Source organism: Cupressus sempervirens, chromosome 2, assembly GCF_028749045.1.
Source record: "Cupressus sempervirens isolate cs-2001-9-10 chromosome 2, ASM2874904v1, whole genome shotgun sequence".
NCBI lineage: Eukaryota > Viridiplantae > Streptophyta > Pinopsida > Cupressales > Cupressaceae > Cupressus > Cupressus sempervirens.
This window is the reverse complement of record NC_143119.1, coordinates 615,760,978-615,785,374: the sequence shown is the minus strand read 5'-3', so window position 1 is coordinate 615,785,374 and position 24,397 is coordinate 615,760,978. Positions and strand designations below refer to the sequence as shown.

Here is a 24,397-nt window from a genome sequence, read left to right as displayed (position 1 = left end):
CTCTATCATTATAGAACATCTCAAACTCGTTTGATGTAAATTCTCCACCTCTGTCAGATGTTAGGCATTTCAAGCTTTTTTCTATCTCTTTTCCAAACCTAGCTAAGTACAACTTAAACATTTTGAAAGTATCAAACTTATGTTTCAGAAACATAACTATCATCATCCTAGAATAATCATCAACAAATATGATTTATGTACTTGTCACCTTTCTAGCTTTGCAGATTAATTGGTCCACACAAATCAATATGAACAATCTCCAAAATATCTTTAGATGAATGAGTATTACTTTTAAAACTATATTTTTTCATATTGCCTAACTGACATTGTTTGCATATCATATTGTCAAGTTTCTTCAGTTTAGGAAAATGTCTGACTCTTTTCATGTTACTGATACTCACAAAGTTATCAAAGTTATCATGACATAATCTCTTGTGCCATAACCACACATTATCAAATTCTACAACAAGATAAGTAGCATCATTCATATCAAGATAAAATAGATTACCTCTAGTTTGATCACCTTTTCCAATTAGTTTCCCATTTTCTATCTTATTCTCAAACTTGACTTTGCAACTTGAAATATTAAGTTGTGACACACAACAATTTATAGTTAAGTCCTTCTACATAATAAGCGTTATCACACATGATCTTTTCTATAGGTTTGATAGATCCTATTCCTTTTATCGGATAGGGTGCATCATTACCAAACGTTACACTATTTTCATAATAATAATCAAGGGTAATGAACTTACTTTTATCTCTAGTCATGTGATGTGAACACCCACTAGCAATGAACCAACTGTCACTCTTGTTCACATAAGATACTAATGTAGTTGCCTCATCCTGATCAGAATCATCCTTCATTGCAACATACACCACTTCATAATCATGGTCGTCAGATCTATAATTGGTTTCTTCTTCAACAATGTAGCAAGACTTCTTGCCTTTATCTTTATAACCTTTTTTTTCCTCATCTCTTTTACTTTTGTATTTGTCTCCACTTCTATTGTTCTTCTTTGGATATCTAGCAACAATATGACCAACCTCATTATAATTAAAACACATTATAGGTAACTTACCTTTGAATTTTCTTTTAACTCTATGAAATCTCCTAGCTAGTAGTACTTCAAGATATTCTACATCTTCTTCATATCTATCACTATCACTAGAAATATATTTGACCTTTTTCTTCTTCTCTTTAGGTTATTTTAGTGATAGCTTACCTTTGAAAGTAGATTCAACATACGCAGATTTGAAATTATCAAAATTAAAGAGTTAAAAAGTAGTGAGTCTACCTATCAATCCTTCAAGGGCCAGATCATTACTATGTGTGCACCTCAATTCTTGTATGGCAGAGACTCTAATAGCATTGATGGGAAGTAGGGTTCACGACACTTTTTTGATCATAGCCTCATCTTCAATATTACTAGTTTCTCCTTTAATAACATTGACTACTTCTTTTACTCTAGCATATTATTGAGCTATATTCTCACCTTCTTGCATTCTCCTATCATCAAACATACCTCTAAGACTTTCAAATTTGGCTCTTACTACATTTTGTCTCCTCCATAGATATTTTCTATAGCATCCCACATCTTCTTAGTAGTCTCACATCCCTTGACATCATCAAACTCAGTGTTGCTTAGGGTAGAAGTAATCTCTAACATTGCCTGATTGTGTTCTTTCTTCTTTTTCATATATTTAGTAGTTAAGGCTCCAATAGGATCAACATGCTCAATGGTGATGGTAGATTGTGCATGGTCTCCAAGACCTCCTAGGTGTAGCTTCATAAGACTTTTCCATGTAGGGAAATTCTCCTTGTTGAGCTTCAATATCCCTCTTTTGAACATCTTGATATTTTTCTTCTAGTACCTTCAAACTAGCCCTCTTAAGCACTATGGTACATTGATACCAATTATTGGAATTCTTTAGAATAATTGTAGGGGGGGGTGGTGAATCAGTTATCTAGGGTCCAGATCTACAAAAAAAAAACTCTCCAATTCTTAGTAGAACCATATCTATAAAACATTATCATGCATGCATCCATTAGATCATACAATACATAACTTTGTAGGTTATTGTCTTAGGTCAAAATAACTTTGCAAGAATGTAAAAATGAATCATAACATATTCAATAATACATTTGACACAAGGATTTTACATGGAAACTCAATTTGGGAAAACCCACTGGTAACATGCTACTAATTCTCACTCTTCTGAAGTGCTGCCCTATGAAAGGCCAACCTTGTTAAAGGTTATAGTACACATGTTTAAATGTGACTTGGTTAAAGAATTTTAATCACTTTTTTAGGAGTGATCCTTGTTAGAGAACTTTAGATTGTTCCATTAGAATGTCACCTGGTTAAAGGATTTAAAAATGACTATTAGGTCAACCTTAATCCAAAGGATTTACCCTAGACTGATACAATGATTAGAAAGTAATAGTAAGACTTGATCTGATAACAAATTACAACTCACTTGCAAATTATAGATCTCTGTTTTAGTCCTCCATTTTTCTTGTCTTTCATAGACTTTAGCTCTAACAGCTTGCTCACCCTTCAAAAGTTCATACTCTTAAGCCTTCTTTTTATGCATGCCAATTGCAGTCACTTCTGGTTGGCCACTTGATGAACCAATATCCTAGAATCCTTATCTTCCTTAGGTTCTCACACATGCCAACCTTTACTTCTGACTAGCCATCTCTATAAATAGAGAATTAAGATCTTTTGTTGCTTAACCACAATCGTGATAGGATATAACGAATCTACCCACTTTTTCCATTTGGTTCGTCTAGAAACGTCTTCTACAATCTTCCTTGAATTCACTTCAAAATGGTTTACCTTGAATTCTGTACCACCAGCTCATCATAATTATCTTCCACAAGCTTCACACAATTCAAGAAAATAAAATAATTAGCTTAGATTCGTCAAATCTTTGATTTAACATATCTATTAGCACTCGACATCAATATGTTGTCACCCAACATCTATGTTGTTCTTTTACTCAGAAAACACTAAAGTTTACTAATGCTTGGCATCAACTAAAATTGACTTGGTATATACTAACAATCACTTGGCTTGCACTATTTTTCATCTTTGCTTTGCACCTCTTGATATTTACTCAAATTCCATTGATTTCTACTTGGCTTCCCCTAACAACTTGGCAAGGCTTGAAAAACACTTTCCTTACTTAGCCTTCTTCTAGTCTTAACTTGAGTAATCTTTCATTTCAGACTTTAAGTAGATAAACAATACACTATAGTATCAATGTCTTGCTTGGTCTTAGTGGTTCTTTTACATGTACCAAATAACTTAGCCTTTCTTTAGGTGCTATTGTTATCTCCTCTTTTCAAATCCTCTTCATCAATCAACTAAATGATAGCTTTCAAACCAAAAAGCAATTGTGTCACTAGAAGTTAGTAGGTTTGACATCATTGACAAAATAATGATTGTTTCATTACAGATTCTTCACTTCAAAACAATCTTATATCAGCAACTCAATCCAAAACTTTTTCTTCATATCCAAACTAGGGAGAGGGTGGGGGTCTTGGAAAAAGTGTGGACATAGGGAGGGGACAAAGTGTGGGCGTGGGGAGGAGGCAAAGTGGGGGAATGAATCAGAAAGGAGGTAGGAGGTCAGGACTAACTAGGGGTTCTTGCTTATGTTTCCTCATGGGGGGGCCAAAGTTTCTTTCTTGGCAGTCAAGTCCACAATATTAATGCTAAAAGTAGCAATGACATGAGATGGTTTCTGAGAGGCTTCTTTAGTGTTGACAGGGGAGGCCTTTTATTTATGGTAGAGATGTTTCACTATTCCCCCACTTGGAGTTTTTTAAATTTTTAACCTATTTCTTTTTACCTAGGTAATTAAGAAAGTATTGGGATGGCCTTCTACCCCCTATAGACTCAGTACTAATATTTCTAAGGTCCACCTCCAGTAGGGTATGAAAATAGAAAAAACTAGATGGGAAGTGTTAGGTGTAGTGGGTTTGATAAGCATGGTGTTCCTAGGAGGACACATAGCTTTGTGGAAGTTATACAATCTAAAAATAGAGCTCCAGTACTTGGATGTTTTAATTTTTCCCCCATCCATACATTTATCACATGTATAATCGAAGCTTCTAAATCCATTAACAGGAAGAAGGGAAATAAATTTCATCATGATAAATAATATGATTTCTATGTTGTTTGACATAGTCTCATATAAAAAATATCTACTATAATTTAATATCAACTATTGTTATTTAAAATTCTTTGCATATTCATTATATATGTACATGTATTTATGCATACAGATAATGATATATGGATGCTTTATATTATATGTAAGTCTGGAGAGCCAAGCGTGTCTCTTACATTTAAATTTTGTTTTTGGTTGTATTGAAAGATTCTATTTAAATCTTAATTATTATTGTTAACATTATAGATTTTTTTGTTAAGTTTGAGAAGCTCATTCTTCTTGTACACTTTTTCTAAATTTTAGATTGCAGTCTATTGAAAAAAGATTCTATAAAATATTTTTCTTCATATTATTGATATTGAAATTTTATTAATTAACAATTAAGATTAAAACTCTAAGATCCAAAATATGTGAAAGTTGGTCTCTTCAAATGAATTTGATGAAGACACAAACTTTAAAAAAACATTTCTATTTATTAGAAAAATTCTTATTAATCTTATACAATAATACTTTTAATCTCATTTCATAAACGCCTCCTAAAAAAAAGAGCATAAACTCTATGATGTATGTTATCTATATTTTTTCCGTACACATAGAAAACTAGAAATAACCGACAATATATTTATGCAACTATAAAATCAAAAATAAAGAAAACTATAAATAGCTGACAATATATTTATGCAACCAAAAAAATAAAAAATAAATTACTAATATATATTTGTATACATTTTTTCCCCTATTTTCTAAAGGAGGACGATAGCACCAATGAGAAGTATAGAAGGGAGGGCATAATCTTTGATTGTATATTATACTATTTGTGTATAGGAAATGAGTTATAAACAATAGACAAGATATTTAAAAATAAAAAAATAATTACTCATATGCTTTTGTTTTGCTTACAATTCCATTTCTTTCTTTCACAAAAAGTACGATTACTAGATGTGAAGTCACAATTGCCTTACATTATTGTGCTCCTTTTAGATACCTTTTTCAATATGACAAGGCAAAATGTAGTCATAATGTTATTGGTCTTTTCAAGATTTCTGGTGTGGATGCTACTCAGGGAAAAGAGGCTAAGGAGCTTTTCAAGTTCTTTAATAAGAGTGGGCTGACATTTTGTTGTTCAAGAGGCTTGCGGTAGCTAGTTTGTTTATAGCCAGTGGGACATTGATACTCTTAAGACCTTCTACATGTTTAAAAACTCTAGCCATGTATGGCTTAATAGTTTAATCTTTTATGATATGATGAACTCTCATAGTTTATTTTGCTTTCTGTTAATTGATCTTGCTGAAACTCTAATGCTTAAATCTTTTCTGAAGTTAGTTTTACTGTTGGACTCCTTATCTTTCCATTCTCTTAGTATTGTTGATACATTGTTAATGTGCATCTAAAGTACTCCTTGTACCATAGGCCAGAACCCTCTTTCTACTGCTTTTATAAAAAATAATTGTAACATTACACATTGTAACTATAAATCTCCATAATATATTAATATTTTGATTTGCTATTCTTAATACAACTTATATAACAGAACCGAAGCTTCTTTTCCTCACTTCACAGATGTACCATCATTGAAGTAGAGAAAAGTTGAGATAAACTAAACAATAAATGGTTTAGCCATACGCCCTTGCAGTCCCAAATCTCATCATAAAGATGACCCAGAGAACAAATATTGGATCATTGATACCACCACTTTTCGACAACAAAGCAAACTAAGAAGATTATTTCCATCCAACGTGCATATAGAAAACATAATGTATCTCAAATAGGAAAAATCAATATTTCAGTTCCCAGTGGATGCATAATGTTCACGCACCCTCACCCTGTTTTCCTCCCACCACAATCTCGCCTGCCTTTCGCTAAACACTTCACGACTGCACCCACATTTCATTTCTATTCACATTTTATAATCATGATCTAATATTCTCCTTAAAACAATTAATTAAATCTAAAATGAGTTTGACAAAAACTATACAACTAAATTCATTACTTTTTCTAATAGTCTATCAATAGATTCTTAAGGACATCAATTTTCCACAATCCATCATGTAGTAAGTGACAGTTTCTCGAAGAGATTGTGTTGGAGTTTTTGCATCTACGTTCCAATCACAATCTGTGATTCCTTATTTTAAGGAATCACAGAGTGTGATCCGGATAAGGAATCACAGAGTGTGTTCAGGAACACTGATGCAAAAACTCGAACACAATCTCTGCCAGAAACTGTTACTTACTACAATTGATTCTATAACCTTAAAGTTATCAAAGATTATATAATTGAATTGTGATAACAACATCACAATTATAATATCATTTTACCTGAATTTAATACATTTAACTTGAAGAGATCCACCAGCCACAACTTGAACAGTAATTTGCACACCTTGTTCAAACTCTTCTGTATATTCTTCTTCTTCTTCTTTTTCTTCTTCAATGCTTTGTGAAAGATTAATATTATCACGGTCTTCTTGTGGAAGCTCAATATTACTGATATCTTCTTCTCGAAACAACTCAATATTATTATTATTATCATCTTCTACTTGATATGGTTTTCCAGGAGAGAAGCAATTAAGGAAAATAGAAAACAACCTCTTTCTACTTCCCTTCATTCTCAATCATATTCCAAACCTTTGCATAATCTCTGCCATCTTTATACCTTTTAAACTGTTATTTAGTAGAATTTCTTCAACTGTTGCAATATACTTGATTGTAGAATACCTTAAGAGCACCTTAGTCAATTCAATATTTTAGCTGTGAAGAATGTTTAAAGTTTGTGCACTAAGAAATCAACGTGTATGACAAGCCAAAACGCATTTTCATGAATAGTTGTCCCGAATGACACATTCTAGGTTGGTGGTTGCAAATTACCATGTTAGTCATGACATAAAGTTAGGCTGCACTGTGTGTGAAAATGTCCATATGTTATTATTGTCAAACATATGGTCAAGTAGAAAGTAATTGTGTACTGATTAAAAGTGTCTAGTTTCAATTTTGTTTATGCCCATCTTGTCCATTTTGTGAATTACAAGAGAATTCGTACTACTGATGTTGACAAATTAAGTGTCATATAATGCTTGTGAATGCAGTTTGTATTATATTAGGAAATAAAAGATATATTGTAGCATATATTTAATTCTATTTTACAATATTGAACTATATATTATATATAATATAGTACTAGTATATTATAAAGATTATTTAATATTATATTTTAAATTGTAATACTTATTTTACAATGTATATATTATAAGTTTAATATGAATGGTTTTAAATTATGTTGTTAAAATATACATTAGAAATGATGAGATTATTAGATTTATTAGATTTTTACAATTCATATTAATGAAATATTTAATATCTAGATTTGATTATCTAGAGATTTTCCAACAACATTTGGGATGATAATCTTGCATGTACAATATAATACTATTAATTATAGAGATTATATACTAATACAAGATATCTTTTAAATTGTAATATAGTGAGTATATATTATAATTTTGTTGTGATATATGAATTATTATAAGATCTATTTATATAATTAAATAGTTTTATTGAAAATAATTATATTACCGTTAAATTTGGTGGAAACAAATGCAATATGGAGGAGCTTATGAAAGACTGACTCTTATAATATAGAATCAATTCTTCCAATATGAAAATTGGTAACATTGATGGAAAAGAATACAATAATTGACTAATTGTGGAGAAGTGAATTTTACGATATATAACATATAAGTAAATCTATATATACATATGATAACAGATTTATTTACATAATTATATAATTTTATTGAATATAATTATATTACTATTAACAATTAGTTCCAAAAAATAGGACTTTTGATTGGTGGATATAGTAATTGACTATTTGTAGAGAAGTGAATGTAATACAAGTAGAATAATATGTATGACATGATAATCTTTTCTAAGAAGTTATTTAAAAAAAAAAAAAATTTAAATATGACATGTTTCATTACAAAATCTATTTTTCCTTATTAAAAATAATGTATTTAAGTGTAATTAAGATTGTCTTTGTAAATTAATAATATTGATTGTAATAAATTGACAAGTATTATGGATAGTGTTTTTGAAATATATTGAAGAAGTCATTTGACTTCTTCTTTTTCTTTAGATTCATTTGGGAATATTGTTTTAGATTAAACATTCAAATGATTAATCATTTACTTAAGATTTAATCAATTTATATTATTATTTAATATCAATATTAGAAAGCATTGAAAATAAAACTTGATTACTAGAATATTAATTATATGATCTGTAAATATGTTAAAGTTATCTTTTCATAAAAAGAAATTTTAATTGTTGATACATAATTTGACTGTCATTTTGATTTAAAGGTGGTGGAGTTTTTGTATGTAGTCCTCAAATAGAAAATTTTTGGTAATGAAGCTTGATCTTGCTAAAGCTCTATTTTTCTTGTTGTTGTCTCAAGTAGACTACTATTGGATTCCTTTTCATTTTAAAGGTTAAATTTAGACCTTACATTATCAGGACATGTAAATAAATATAAATGTACATGTTATTTTGACATTTTTTCTTAGAAGCTAATGTAACAAGGACATTATATCAAGACTTTATATTGCATGTGGAACAAATTGTATCCATTTATTTTGTTGAACAAACCAAAATAAAATTGAATTTTTTCAAAGACAAAGCTCTTATTATATATGCACATAAGTTAGTATTCATATGATATTTTATTTTACTTTTATGTACTAATTTTGTATTCATTTTATTGCATATTTCTCTAGAATCTTATTCTTAAATTTAATAAAATCTAAAATAAATATGGGCTCCTTCATAGAATTAATTATAGGTAAAGATGTTTCATGTCAACATGAACTTAACTCTCATTTTTTTGTCATGAGAGATTCATCTCACCAAGGTGGCATTGAGGAGTATTATCCAGCTATCGATCATGAGGCAAGACCCTCTTTTTCCTCAAGATGTAACAAACAATTCATCACATATCAATTTTAATTTTGAGTTTATGAGGAATGATTTTTTGTTTTGTTTTTTTAGGATGATCAAAGTGGTTATTTTGTGAAATCAACCAAATTAAAATAATAATATTATGCTCTATTCAAAGTAAATTAGATAACATTTAGAATTAGGATGCTCCTTGGGGTGAAAATGAGGGAAAAAAATATTGTCTCTTTCTTATACATGAATATCAACTATGAGGAAAGAATTATGGGGTTGGAAACCAGGATGAAAATAATCGACAACAATTTATCAGGTGACTAAAGACACTATTGATAGCATTAAAAATTTGGTAGAGAAGGATTATTATTTATCAAATCCAAAATCAAGTGGTTGATGTGGATGTAGTTAATGTTAGAATTAAACCTCAAACATAAATAACAATTACATGAAAATATAAACAATATCAGAACATAATAGATCACACAAAAAAGAACACAAGACACCAAGATTTAATGTGGTTCACCAAAGCCTTGGGCTATGTTCACCAAAGATCAAGTCTAATATTATTATGATCCAATGATTACAACCTGATTACAATTTGTAATCCCTTACAAATCAATACTACTGCAAGAATCAATTTTTGCATCACTGCTTATGAAACAATCCCTAACTTTAAGCCCTTTTATACAAGTATTTTTCCCATTTTAGGGTTAAAACTAGTTACAACATGTTGGCCATAAATTGGTGACTATAAGCAATAGCCAATTGTCGAATATTAGCCCACCATTGGCGAATAGTAGCCCAAATTTTTCTTTTGGGGGTGATGTCCCAAACCCCAAAGAATTTATGATGCATGTATAGTACTTCCTTGATCAATCGCCACAAACTTCCAGTCTCCCACTTGGGGACTGATCAGACTCCACACTAGACAACAATCTCCTACTTGAAGACTGGCCCTATAGCAATACCACTACCACATGTGGCTCCCATTGGATCAAACCACCTTTGACTTTATTGTTCTTTTATTCCTATTTAGTCTAGAAGACCAATTGAAGCTGGAGAGGAATTCAACGTCTCCCTTGTCACTACCTTTGTAAACATATCTATTGGATTGTCATTTTTATGTATCTTGTCCAACTTTAACTATCCATCATCCAAAACTGACCAAATGAAATGGTACCATAACTGAATGTGTTTTGTCTTTGAATGCTGAGAAAAATTCTTCAGAAGATGAATAGCACTCTAACTATCTATAAACAAATAATTACTCTTCTGGCAGTGTCCCAATTCTTCCAAGAAGAACTAAAGCCATATCATGTCCTTAGTTTCCTCTGTAGCAACAACATACTCTGCCTCTATAGTGGATAAAGCATTAACCTTTTGTAACCTAGAAACCTAGCTCACTGGTACCCCACCAATAGTAAATACATAATCTATAGTACTCTGCTAGCATTAATATCCCCTAACAAATCTAATTCAACATAACCCTATAAATTAGTAGTAGAGCCCCCAAAGTGTAAACACTTATTGGATGTTCCTCTCAAATATCTAAGAATCTATTTAACTACATTTTAATGCTCAATTTTTGGATGACTCATATGCTTACTAACAACTGCCACTATATGTGAAATATCTGGCCTTGTACATACCAAAGCATACATCAAGCTTCCTATAGCTGAAGCATAGGGCACCTTGGAAATCTTATCCTCCTCTTCTCATCTCTTTGGACACATATCCTTAGTCAACTTCAAATGACCAGGTAAAGGTGTGCTAATAGCTTTAACATTCTCCATAGAGAAACATTGCAACAACTTCTTAACATAATCAGCCTGAGATAGCGTCAATTTCTTGTTCTTCCTATCTTTTCAAATCTTCATACCAAGGATTTGTTTTGCGGCCCCTAAATCCTTCATAGAAAATGCATGTGCTAACTAGCATTTCAGCCCCTTAATATGATCCACGCTAGACCCAGCTACAAGCATATCATCAACATATCAACATAAAATTATGTAGTTTTCATCATCCAACCTCTTAAAATAAACACAATGATTTGAATGACACTTACTATATCCATGCACATGCATAAAATTGTCAAATTTTAGATATCATTTTCAAGGTACTTTCTTCAAGCCATATAAACTTTTCTTCAATCTGCACACTAAGTTCTCCTTACCTTTGACCTCAAATCTCTCTGATTGTGCCATATATATCTCTTCATCCAAATCACCATGAAGGAAAGTTTTTTTAACATCAAGCTACTCCAAGTGCAAATCTTCAATAGCCACAATACTTAGAACAAAACTCAATATTGTGGTGTGTGGTATTTGTTGTTGCAGTTGTTGCACATCATGAGGAATGGTTGGAACATCATCTTTTGGAGTATCATCCAGCACTACATAATCATCTTCTTTCTTCTTATGTTGTTGCAATAGATCTTTGTACAACACTTTCTCATTGAATATGACATCCCTGCTTCTTATAATTTTATGATTTTCAAAATCCCAAAGCCTATAACCAAATTCATTAATGTCATATGCAACAAATACACATTTCTTTGAATTATCTTCCAACTTTGTTTTATTTTTAGAATCTATATGAACAAAAGCTTCACAACCATAGGTTTTGAGAAAAGAATAACTCACCCTCTTACTAGTCCATGCTTCCTCGAGAATACCACAACACAATGGAGTAGAGGGACCTCTATTAATCAAATATACAATAGTATTGATAGCCTTCAACCACATGTGTAAGGGCAACCCAACATGCAACCTCATTCTCCTTGCACGCTCCATTATAGTCCTCTTCATGCGTTCAACCACTCCATTTTCCTGTGGAGTCCTTGGAACATTTTCTGTCTACTAAAACCATTAGCAGAGCAATAATTTTCAAATTTATGATTGTAATACTCACCACCATTATTAGATCTAAGACATTTTAATTTCTTTTTAGTCTCATTTTCAACCAAGCATTTCCATTTCTTAAAAGTTTGAAATACATTAGATTTTGGTGTAAGAAAATAAACCTATACTTTTCTTGTTGCAACATCAATAAATGTAACATAATAATAAGAGCCACCAAGGGAAGATGCTAGAGCTGGTCCCCGTACATTCATATGCACAAGCTCTGATCTCTCCTTTTTTCCTTCCTAGTCTTCACAAAACTCACTCTCTTTTGTTTTCCATACACACAAATTTCATAGAAATCCATATTAACACATTTCAAACCTGGTAAAACTTTCTTTGAATGAATAACTTTCATACTTTTCTCACTCATATGCCTAGGTCTATTGTGCCATAGCGTTGTATCAAAATCTACAAAAACTATTTGTTCTACCTACTCAACTGCAACAATTGTTCCTAAACATTCATTTTTCTTTGAAACAATTGAAGTAGAAAGAACAATATGACCTGTACAAAGATATAAGGTGTCTGCTTTCACACCTTTTGCTACTACAAGGGAACCTTTTGAAACTTTTCAATTTTCATCATTAAAAGTAACTACACAACCCTCATCACTAAGTTACCTTGCTGAAATTAAATTCCTACTTAGCCTTGGAACATGTCTTACCTCATGTACTAGCTAATGATTCCCATTCTTTAACTTAATCTTAACTTTTCCCTTTCCAATAATCTAACAGGGTTCATTATTTCCAAAATAAACCAGTCCAAAATCGCCTTGGATGTATAATCAATAAAATAACATCTATGAGGTGTAGCATGAAATGAAGCACCATAATTTAAAACCCATGAATCATCGACACTTTCTATAGATAGAAGTAAAGCATCCTCTTTAGATTTTATACTTACCACGTTTGCCTCCTTATCTCCATCTAGTTTATCTCCTTCATTTTTCTTTCGAGCCCAACAATCTTTCATTTTATGCCATGGTTTCCCAAAGTACTAGCAGTCGTTTGGTCCTCTCAATTGAGACCTCCTCCCCTTTAACTTTCCTCTTGATTTCCCACAATTTTCAGAATTATTTCCTCTCTCAATCATTCTACCTCGACTTTGTACATTCAAAGCACTTCCTGATGTAGATCCACCCTAGGTTTTCCTACGAGTTTCCTCACTCAAAATAACATTGATCACATCATCATATTTTAGGGTACGAGATCCAAAAATAGAATTATTCACAACCATTACCAAGTCATTCCAACTTTCAGGCAAAGAACATAAAATCAAGATAGCCCTAATTTCCCTATCAAAATTAATATCCATAGAAGATAACTGACTAGTAACAGTATTAAACTCATTTAAATGATCCCCAATACATCCACCTTCTGTCATTTTCATATTAAATAAATGTTTCATGAGAAATACCTTGCTTGAAGCAGAGGGATTTTCATACAATTTCTTTAGAGTTTCCATCAACTCTTCCACCATCTTCACTTTTATAATATTAAATTCCACTGATGGTGCCAAGAATAATCGAATGCTTCCAAGTGCCTTTCTATCTAAAAGATCCTAGTCATCATTTGACATAGATCCCTGATTCTTTGTTTTTCCTTCCAATGGTTTTCAAAAATCCTTCTGATAGAGATAGTCCTCCATTTGCATCTTCTATAACTAGAAGTTCTACCCATTAAACTTGTCAACCCTCAATTTACCTTCATCTGCCACCACTTCCACTCAACCATGAGACTTTCCTATAGATGATAATTGAAAAAAAAACTTCGCTCTGATACCACTTGTTAGGATTAAACCTCAGACAGAAATAACAATTACATGCAAATATAAACAATATCATAAAATAATAGATCAAACAGAAAAGAATAGAAGACACCAAGATTTAATGTGGTTCATCCAAACCTTGAGCTACATCCACCAAATAGCAAGTCCAATATTATTACGATCTAGTGATTACAACTTGATTACAATTCATAATCCCTTACAGCTCAATACCACCACAAGAACCAATTTTCGCATCACTTTTTATGAAACAATTGCTGACCTTAAGCCTTTTTATACAAGTATTTTCCCGCTTTAGGGTTAAAATTAGTTACAACATGTCAGCCATAAATTGTGAATATAAGCAATAGCCAATTGATGAATATTAGCCATTGGCGAATAGTAGCCCAAAAAACATTTTGGGGCGATGCCCTGAACCCCAAGGAATTTATGAAGTATGTATAGTACTTCCCTGATCAATCACCATAAACTAACAATCAATAATAATTCATATATGTTTGGTCATAGATACCAACAATTCTTATATAATTTTTTTATGAGATTTTCAATTTTGATCTACTGCTTCTTTTGATGGATGAATATATTGAAATTTTAAACACAATATGCTAATTTTTAAATAATAATATTATACTTTATTTACTTTGTTGAATAAAAGAATAATCTATTATTGTTATATTGCACACGTACTTACTCACTATTTTATTAATTTGTCTTGGTTTAACTTTACCAAATATAATGCTTAATTATCTGTTCCTATTTTTTTTAATAAACTAAATTATATTAAAAATATTTCTTAAATAAATTATTTTGAAATCGTTTATTCAATTTTTTAAAAATATATATTAAAAAAAATTAGCAATACAATTGACTATATACTTTTTCTATTATCCCAATCTTCATGGTGTACAACAAAAATATAAATCTATTATAACTAGTATAGATATCTTAAATAAATCTATCTACATATGTCGATCCACTACAAAATAATTATAATTCAATTCACTACATCTAAAATTATTTATATTTCTTTTATTTCCATTTATTTTACTTTTTACCAACTTAATATTTTTGTTTTTCTTTCTAAAAAAATGGATGATTTATATCTCCAAATATTATAATTTAAACAAATATTTTATGCAATATTTATTAAATAATTTAAAAAAATATATTCTATTTATAATAAGATTTAAACTTTTGACATGTAGATGGTTGTCAAATTTGTTTTCAAATTTAACCTAAAAGAATAAAAGTTAACATTACCAGGCTCTCAACATTCCATTATCATACGAAGTTAACAATAAAACTCAATGTTAAGATAATAAATATTTTATGCATTGTTGTTTGATATTGTCAATATGTAATACATTGAAGCAGGGCTGCTATCACGAGTCTCCTATTTGTGTGGCGCCCAATGCTTTGTTTAAAAACAATTTATACGGGTCAACTTTTGTTTCCATTTACACAACAATATAGATTGCAAATCCAAAGCTTTATCTCACTTCACCTGTACGTGGAGTATCTCTCTTAAGATTTTCTCATGTTAATCATAAACCGACCGAATAATTCTCAGTAAGTGGCTGATTTGTTATAGAATGTGAAGAAATCAAGCAAAGTCTAATTAATTGGCTGATGTTTTCAAAATGTGAAGAAATCTGTGTAGATCCCTGACATAAATCTGTACTGCAAATCTTTATCAGAGAAGCAATACATCTGAACAAGGTTTTTTTCCTTGACTATTAGGTCAAGTAGCAAGGATGAACATTATACGTATTACTATTTACTTACTTTCGAGTGCATCTAGGACGTGTATAAAGTTATTGCAACAGCGATGTTAATAATTGATATTTATGAACCCAACAAAAAGCATCACTCAACATGATGGTTTTTTTGAGGGCATACTTGGAGATGACAATAAGGATCCCTCTTTTTGGAAACTGAATTTGGAGACTTTGTTTTTCTATAAGCGCCCGTTTGGTTGCTGGAATAGAGTGGAATAGGAAGAGAAAATTAGAATATGTTCTATATTCGCTGCTTGGTACGCTCAATCAGAATTGGGAATAGGAAGACATATTCCAATTTTGCCCCCAAAATGAGCATATGTCTATGCCAAAAAAAAGATGGAATTAGAATAGCCATTCATATTCCCAATCTGTCTTTTTATTAAAAAAAATAGAATTTAATTCCAGTCCTATTCCATTTTTCTCTTCTAATTTTCAAATCCTATGCCAGCAACCAAACGGGCCCTAAGTCGCTTGTTTTGGGTATGTTGTTCCTTTTGAATCTCTAGTTTACAAAAGCACTCCTAAGGCTAATGGAATGGAATTTGAAAAGGGAGGAACAAGCTTTTAATGTTATACCATTAAATAAAAATGTTATGAAATCGGTGTAAGCAATAATGGAAAAGTCTAATGTAGATTTATTAATAGAATTAGCTGACAAAGTTTTGGTGGAAGTTAAAAAGGATATTATATCACTCTCTTTTGTTTCTCACCTCTGTCACTCTTTGGCCTCTATTTTTTATCTTGATAAGTACCTCTAATTCTTATATGTTTTCTCTATATCTCTCTCTCTCTCTCTCACACACACACATATTAGGGAGAGAGGAAGAGAGGTGGAGAGAGGCGGGCAAAAGGGAGAGAATGCTTAGAATCATTTCGAAGATCTTAGAAAAGTAGACCTTACACAATTTGAATGGAGTCAAAAGGAGCTCATACACAAAAGTTATAATTGGTCAAAGTAGAAAACCAAAGGTTGACTAGGAAAAAACCGGTGAAAATTTTATCCTCTCAAATCCAAGAAAAGATGATACCAAGGTGTATTGCTTACTATTTTTGGTTTATAAAATGGAGTCCCTATGTAAAAACTACAACCGGTCAACAATGGGTTGACTAAATTGGAAGATGACCTTTATGACATCAACATGATGTCAACAATCCATACAAATGGCATGGCATACTAATTCTAAAAATTTGACCATTCAAAAGCTAACATATGCTCGCTTGATGATGGCATGGTAGGTTGAATGTCCAACATAGCAAGAACGTGGATGACTAGATGATGACACAGTCATCGTGATGCAAGTAATATAAATTTGACCAATAAAAAACTAACATATTGCCACTTGATGATGATGTGGAAGGTTAAATATATCCAATATAGCAATAATGTGGACAACTAGTTCATGAAATGTGTCATCATGAGACAAGTAATATAGTTCCAATTGGCACTAAGAAGGTTGGCCATTTTCTTTGCAATAAAACTGTGTTGGAGTGGGAATCTAACCCTCAACCCATTCTTTAAGAATTCACCTCATTAACATTACTAATATGTATGTTTGTTGACATGATGATGTGATTATTTCTTTTGTTTTGTGTTCCTATAAAAGGACAAATAAATGACAAAGTGCCCATTTAGAGAGTTAAATCACCAATCATGTTTTTGTTGTGTTTCCACCTCACCATTGAACCATGGGAATTGTTTACAATTTAGTTGGATGAAATGTTATAGTACAAAAACTAGTTCCTTATAGGCCCAAGGTTTATGCTGATTGTTGATATATTATATCAATCACATGCTATGATTTACATAATCAATGATATTAGTAACTAATTTAAAGAGACAAATATTATTTCTAGATATTTTAGCAAAGTTAATGAAATTTTGGAAATCAATGTGTAGAAGTAACTTTACACTTGTGTACATAAATTCTAAAATTGTGATACCTATCGAGGTAATTTACACCATCACAGAAAAATGAAATCCACACAATGACCCTTAAATAACAAATTAAGACATTTCAAGATATAGAAGATTGGAATAATGATATGAAAACCCTACAACCAATCCCCAACAATAGAGTGATGTCTCTCATTCATTTGCACTCCAAGTTCTAGCTTGGTAATGGCTTTGGTTAATATAGAGTGATGTCTCTAATTCATTTTCACGCTAGGTTCTAGTGTAGCTATTAAAATTAGATAGTTCACATTAGGATTTTTTGTGCCAACTAAAAAATAAAATTTCATGAAAATAGGATTATGTTCCTACACAAAAACTACTTGATTACTATTAGTTACAAACAAGATTAAAGTATAGCTTAATTATATTTACATTCTACTTTAATCTTTCATTCATCTAGATTAAAACCCTTCACTGTAGTTGGTCTAGCTATTGAACTCTTGATTCTAAGAGCTTATAGTAAAACCCCATCTAGATTGAAGATAACAGATTGCTTTGTGTAGACATTTAGGATGAGTAACCTTGTGTTCACTCTTGGAACCAAGTCCAAGCTACCTTTAGCGAGCTTGGCTAAGTGACCCAACCTCTAAGAACAACCCAAATGAGCACCCACCTTTCACTGGTGATTCCAATTCACTATAATAAAGAAGAATTATAGAGAGAAATACTCCAAAGCCATGTTAATTCCTTCCTCTTGATTCTAGATATCACATATCTTGAGGAGGCTTTGTCTATTGTACTGAGTGGTGATGCTTCTAGTATTCATTTGCCAATTTTGTATACTTTCAAATGTCATTGTGGTTGATAGGCCTTAACCTCTCTTGTGAGTTCACTAAGGGTTAATGTGAATGGAAACCTAATAAACACTTTGTAGTTAGCTTCTACCCGGTTCACTTCCAGAAGGGGGCTTAATCTTTGAGCAAGGAGGAGGAAGAATCTCTCCTATAGATCCTCACCATAGGCATGCACCTGGCTATTGGAAGGTGGTATATGATACTAGCTCCTTCCTAAAGGTAGCCTTTAAATATATATGTTATTGAGGCCTTGGAAACACCAAAAACATCAGTGCCCTCTAGTGGGGTGACATGACTGTGTGAGGTGAATATATGCACATAAGTTGTGAGATAAAGGTTTTCCCTTCTCTACTATTTTATATTATAGGGATAAAGCGTATCATTTTGAGTAATTTTTTATTTTTTGCAAACTATTCAAAATATTATCAAGACTCCCCTGTCCTTCCAAATTGCTTTGTCCTTAATTGGATTATTTTTTACTACTTCTTGCATCCCTACTATCTAATTCAATCAATATGAAAACCCACTTGTTAACTAGTCCAACTTATCAAACTAAAACTTTTTCAATCTAAAACACTGTCAAAATCTATCTAGAAACTAAGAAATCTATCTATAGTTTGTCAAATCTAGAATAAACTAATCAAAATCTCTTTGAAACTGGTGAAAATTGAGAAGTCCTATCATTACTCGCATGATTTTCCGAGAAATCTCACATGAGCCAAGATCTTAGGATCTTGCTATTGCAGTTTCTTGCATCAATCTATATACTTTCTTGCATAGGATCCCTTATATTCTTGCGTGACATTATACCAGTCTCTACCACATTTTTGTCATAATCTATGAGTTTTTTTTGTTTATTCCCCTAGAAAGGTATTTCCACATGCAACCTCTTTGTTTATTCACATCAACCTATCAAAATATTTCATTAGAGATCATTCTCTTTGTTGAGATTTTCCATAATTCATCCATAATAGTGAGTTATTTTCTATCTTTCTATTGAACCTCTAGTATGATCTAGTCTCTATTCAAGTACACTTTTACACTTCTCTATCTGCAATAATCTAAAATTAAAACAAATTACTTGGTTAAACACTTGTGACCCAAGTCTCAATTAGTCTCTATCTATAGTGCTCCATGTGTTCTACTATGTTATCATACCTTTTTGTTGCAATAGTCAATCTCTTAATTGTTCTCCACTTCTTTGTATAGTCTTATCCTGGTATACATCACTGTTTTTGTCACTGACATATACTTTTAGATGAAATTCTAAGTGTGGTTCTTATTTAAACCTTGTCACATGTCATTGTCTATGACTATTGCAAATAGAAGCAGAAACATGTTTCATTCCAATTGAGCTAGAAGAGGTAGAGGTAGAGGTAGGAGTCAAGGTAGAGGTCATTCCCAATTCTATACATAGTTTGAATGTAGTGGAGGATCCAAATGGTCTCCATCACCTCATGCATCTGAGGAAGGATCATATCAATCACTATCATTTTTTGATCAACCTTACATCATATGAGTATTTTCCATAAACTTAAATCTAGTTAGGAATCCACTATTTCAGGAACATCTAAACTTTGAAAGGTCACATTCTTAATCTAACTTTATTAACACAAATAGAATGCCTACATTTACAAATAGAAATATTGAACCCTTGTACAAGACACCTATACATTCTAGACTTCTACAAATTGAAAACTTGCATACAAATAGAATGACAAACCAAAAAAATGAAACCAGTGAAAATAGTAAAGGAGAAAACGAAGATAAAAACTAGAGAATTGAAAAGTTCAAAGGTCACTACACCTAACAAATGCATATGGAGATACTAAAGAAATAGCCCCAAAAGACATAGAAAACTATCATAAAGACAAAAGATTCCAAAAGACAATGGAAATCTTACTCAATGAGGAGAAAGAAAATTATTTTCTCAAACTAACTCAAGAAGGAGCCAAGCTAGCCCTTGACTACAATGTATAAACTATTTTTATCAAAGAGGAAGAACCTAAAACCTCTAAACTAAAAAAAGAACTCCAAGCCATACAAGAGAAATTGACACAAATGATGAAAAACAAGGAGAAGTATGCTAAACAATACACACTATATGTTATTTGTCCATTTCCTTTTGACAGGGATCTTTAAATGCCTCCTTTTCCTAAAGGAATTGAACTACCTTAGTATGAAAAATACATGGGCATGCTTTATCCCCAAGATCACTTGAGGGAGTTCAATGCCCTATCCATAGAGTTCATAGATGACCAAACATTCCTCATGTGCTTTTCCAATGTAGTCTAGGTGACCCCAAGATATGGAGTGGTTCTCATGATTTCCCACTAGGATTAATTTTTTTTTTGAGATTTCCAACATGTTCATACAATAATAATCACACAAGATCCAACATTTGGTTAACATAAGAGATCTTGACAACCTCAAATAGAGAGTTGGAGAACCTTTCTTGACATTTCTTTAGAAGATGGAGACAACTATACACCAAGTATTCATGCAAGATACCTAAAAAAAAGAAACATGATATATTCATGGATAACCTCTTACCTAATTTCTATTATAAACTTCAAGTTCAAGGACCACATACCTTTAAGATATGATCACACAAGGTATCCACATAGAGGAATTTGTGGTTAAGAAAGGTTAGTTAACCCTACAAAAAGACAATAAACAAGGGTCTAACTCTAGCAAAGACAAACACAAATATGTTAACAAAAACTAAGATGTGGTACATGATGGACTAGTGGAAAATATCACTCCCAAACTTGCTAAGGAATTTTTCAATCTCATAGGTAGTATACACATAGTAAAAGCCATTGAGAAGGTTGTTGCAGATACTAGAACATCTAGAAATGGTGCTAAAATATGTCTTGGGCTTCTAGAACCAAACACAAGCACACACCTTTGGGTGAACCTCTCGAAGTGGTTTACAAGACACTTCTTCAAAATAAGATTCTCACTCCTCTAGATAATTCTTTTCCATATGATCCAAACTCATACCTAAATGTGGAGCGAAAATGCATACTATGAGTATCATCAAAACTATTGGCATGAATGCTGATGTTACTACATTGGGGGAGTATCCTAAGCATTGGTGAGTATTGACATGTTGCATTCATGACTAGGTTTTTCATTGATGTCAACTTGGCATGGTTTCTATAAAGATTGGCTTTGTAGAAAACATAGAATTTAATGGTATAGACAATGGTTTGATTTTCTGGTAATGTGTAGTTATAGACATGTTTGGAATGGTGTCTTGATAAAGTGGTCAAGTGTGCAGAGTCTGAGTCAAAGATGTACCAAAGTTCTACCTGATTTACAAAGAGTAGTTCAGAGATAGAGTACTGGGAAAATAGTTCTTGAAGTCTGATTGCTAAATTACATTTGAGATGCAGTAAGAAGATGCACAGTCAAACAGTGACAAAGGATAGCTAGTTGATGATATGAGTGAGTGTGCAAGCCCTACTATTGTATGTGTGAAGTTTTGTATAGATTATGAGCTGACATTGCTACTGTAATTTTAATTATTTAATTATCTTATTATAATTGATTAGGAAAGCCTCAATGCTGACTCAAGAAATTATTTTGGAGATAGGTATAAAGGAAAGATGTTTTCCTTATTTAAAGAAGTATCCATTATTGTGTGAAGTGCAAAGTGTGAAAAGGAGAAGAGTGTTTATTGAATGCATGTAAGTGATCCAAGAGATTATTGGATGCGAGATTTATGATCTAGTTACAAGATCAGAAGGAGAAGAAGTCTACTTGATAGGACAAAGAAAGAGAGTGCATTACAATTCCATTGATCTACAAAGAATAATACAAAGATCATCTTGATAGTGGGTTCATTGGTCTTTCCTTTGAAACTATTTGAGTAGTGGGTCCACCTATCTTCCACAACTCCTAACAGGGTTGGAATCTCCTAACAGGGATTAAAATTCTCCTAACAGGGACTCATATATACTGAATGTATTCATAGACTCCTAACAAGGTCCATCCTCTAACAAGGAACATTTATATTAGTACATCATCTTGTGGGTATCATCCCCACTGGGGTTTTCCATCTAATCAAGGTATTCCCTAGTTAACATATCTGGTGTTATTGTGTATGAGTATCTTATTTTGGTTTTAGTTTATATTGCTCATATGGTTAAGTTTGTTGAAGGTTGATAATTGTGATAATAATTGGATAAATGATTCACACCCCCCCTCTCAGTTATATCAGTGAACTATATATATTCTAACAATTTGTATTCGAGCATCAGGTCCTTGAAAGATAAGCTTAACATCTTCGAAAAATCAATGGAGAATCTTTCCAAAAAGGATATTCCTAGATTTGATGGGGACAAGTATGACAGTTGGAAGGAGAAGATCAAGACCCATCTATTGTGCATGTGTCTAGGATATTGGATCTTGACAAATAGTAAGAAGAAAACCATTGAGGAAGAAAAGCTTGAACGATGTAGTGAAGAAGAAAGAGATCTATTCATGTGTAACATGAGAGCTAGAGAAGCTTTATTAATAGCCCTTCCAAAGAATGAATATAGTCAGGTAAAGTCACTTGAAACATCTTATAAAATTTGGAAAGAATTAGAATCTACTTTTGAAGATGATTTAAATGCAAAGAGAATGAGATTACATAATTAGATTTGTGCATTTCAAGATGCTAAAATGATGGAAGATGACTCTGTAAGAAGTTATATTGGTAGAATATCATAAATTTTTGTAGGAATTTTGTCTCATGGTGGAACCAAGGAAGAAGATGATGTTATATAGAAGATCTTGAAAATTTTGACACCACCATTCTAGAAAGTAGCTCAAATGATTCAACTAGTAATGCCCTACACTAAGGATTTCACTAAGGAAACATTTCTTGGAAGATTAGAATCAACAGAAGTAGATCTGAGACAATCTTGAGATCTAGTAAGAGTTGAAACAACATTTAGTGCACTAAAATTTTGACCTAATCCACTAGTAAATTTAGTCCTAAATTTTGACAAGAAAAGGTCGCAATTTCAACTAGAGTTGGTCAAATAGATAAATAAACCTATCCTCGATCTTTTTTCATCGATTTTTCATCATAGTCATTATGTGTCAAAATTTCAACTTTAAAAAGGTTGACTTACCAATGAGAGGTTCGTCAATTTCCTTAGTCCATCCTGAACTCTTATTTCCTCATTTGTGTCCATTTCTAGTTGAAATTTTGATGAACACCCCTTGAATTTTTTGATGGTGAAGCCAAACCTTCGATAGCAAAAATGACCAACCATCATCAAAATTACGACCAAGATCCCTTCAATCTTCTATGGTGGTGCCATACCATGGATTTCAGAATTGACCAACCATCATCGAAATTGCGACCAAGACCCCTTAATTTTCTATGGTGGTAGCATACATTCAACGAAAAAGGGAAGACATGTTCGTTGAAATTGATACCAATGCTTGATAGAAATTTAGATGGGTTGTGCCAGTTATTGCAAAAGATTTTCTCTCATAGGAGCCTTCTAAACTGCACACAATTTGATTCTAAAGCATAATTGCTCAGTGCATGAGACTCAAGGTATCATGCACATTTCTACCTCCACACCATTGTTTCGTTCATCATATGATTTATTTCATACAAAACAATTGGAAGGAGGAAGAAATGTGCACGATATCCTGAGTCTCCACTGAGTAATTATTCTTTAGAATCAAATTTTGTGCAGTTTAGAAGGCTCCTATGAGAGCAAAGCCTTCGCAATAATTGCCACAGCCCATCTAAATTTTGGTTCTTGAGACACTGTTGCTTGTGAAGACTCTAGTGAAAAATAAAATTAGGAAAGAATTATTTATTAGGAATGAAAGAAAGTAACACTAACTAATCTCTATTTTTCAAATAGATAAATGTGACAAAAGAACTTACAGTCCCAATCACATCATCATAAGAGTGCATATATAACTATAACCCCTTATTTGGCCACTTGTTGACCAATTCCTTGGTAAGAGCATCTAGGACATAATATTAAAATGCAATCAATCACTAAGCCTATTAGCTCTTTCCTACCACCA

General features: G+C 32.0%; 1 protein-coding gene across 2 annotated transcripts; it reads right to left on the bottom strand.

The window, feature by feature from the left end:
• Positions 1-5,644: 5,644 nt before the first annotated feature.
• Positions 5,645-6,828, bottom strand: LOC149574885 (protein Brevis radix-like 1). Of its 2 annotated transcripts, none has more exons than XM_089812143.1 (2): positions 6,499-6,828; positions 5,645-6,075 (listed from the first exon to the last, which is right to left on the bottom strand). In XM_089812143.1, the coding sequence occupies exons 1-2, from the start codon at positions 6,786-6,788 to the stop codon at positions 6,051-6,053; spliced, it is 315 nt and encodes a 104-aa protein (XP_089668269.1). In that variant the 5' UTR covers positions 6,789-6,828; the 3' UTR covers positions 5,645-6,050. The 2 variants fall into 2 exon arrangements, with proteins under 2 accessions (XP_089668269.1, XP_089668268.1); XM_089812142.1 differs by having other exon boundaries at positions 5,645-6,056; positions 6,499-6,821.
• Positions 6,829-24,397: the final 17,569 nt, after the last annotated feature.

Excerpts from the sequence above, each read along its gene's own strand:
- LOC149574885 (XM_089812142.1), bottom strand. The coding sequence starts at position 6,788 with ATGAAGGGAAGTAGAAAGAGGTTGTTTTCTATTTTCCTTAATTGCTTC. Across the intron at positions 6,057-6,498 it reads GTTAAATGTATTAAATTCAG|TCGTGAAGTGTTTAGCGAAA; the intron begins GTAAAATGATAT and ends ATGTGGGTGCAG.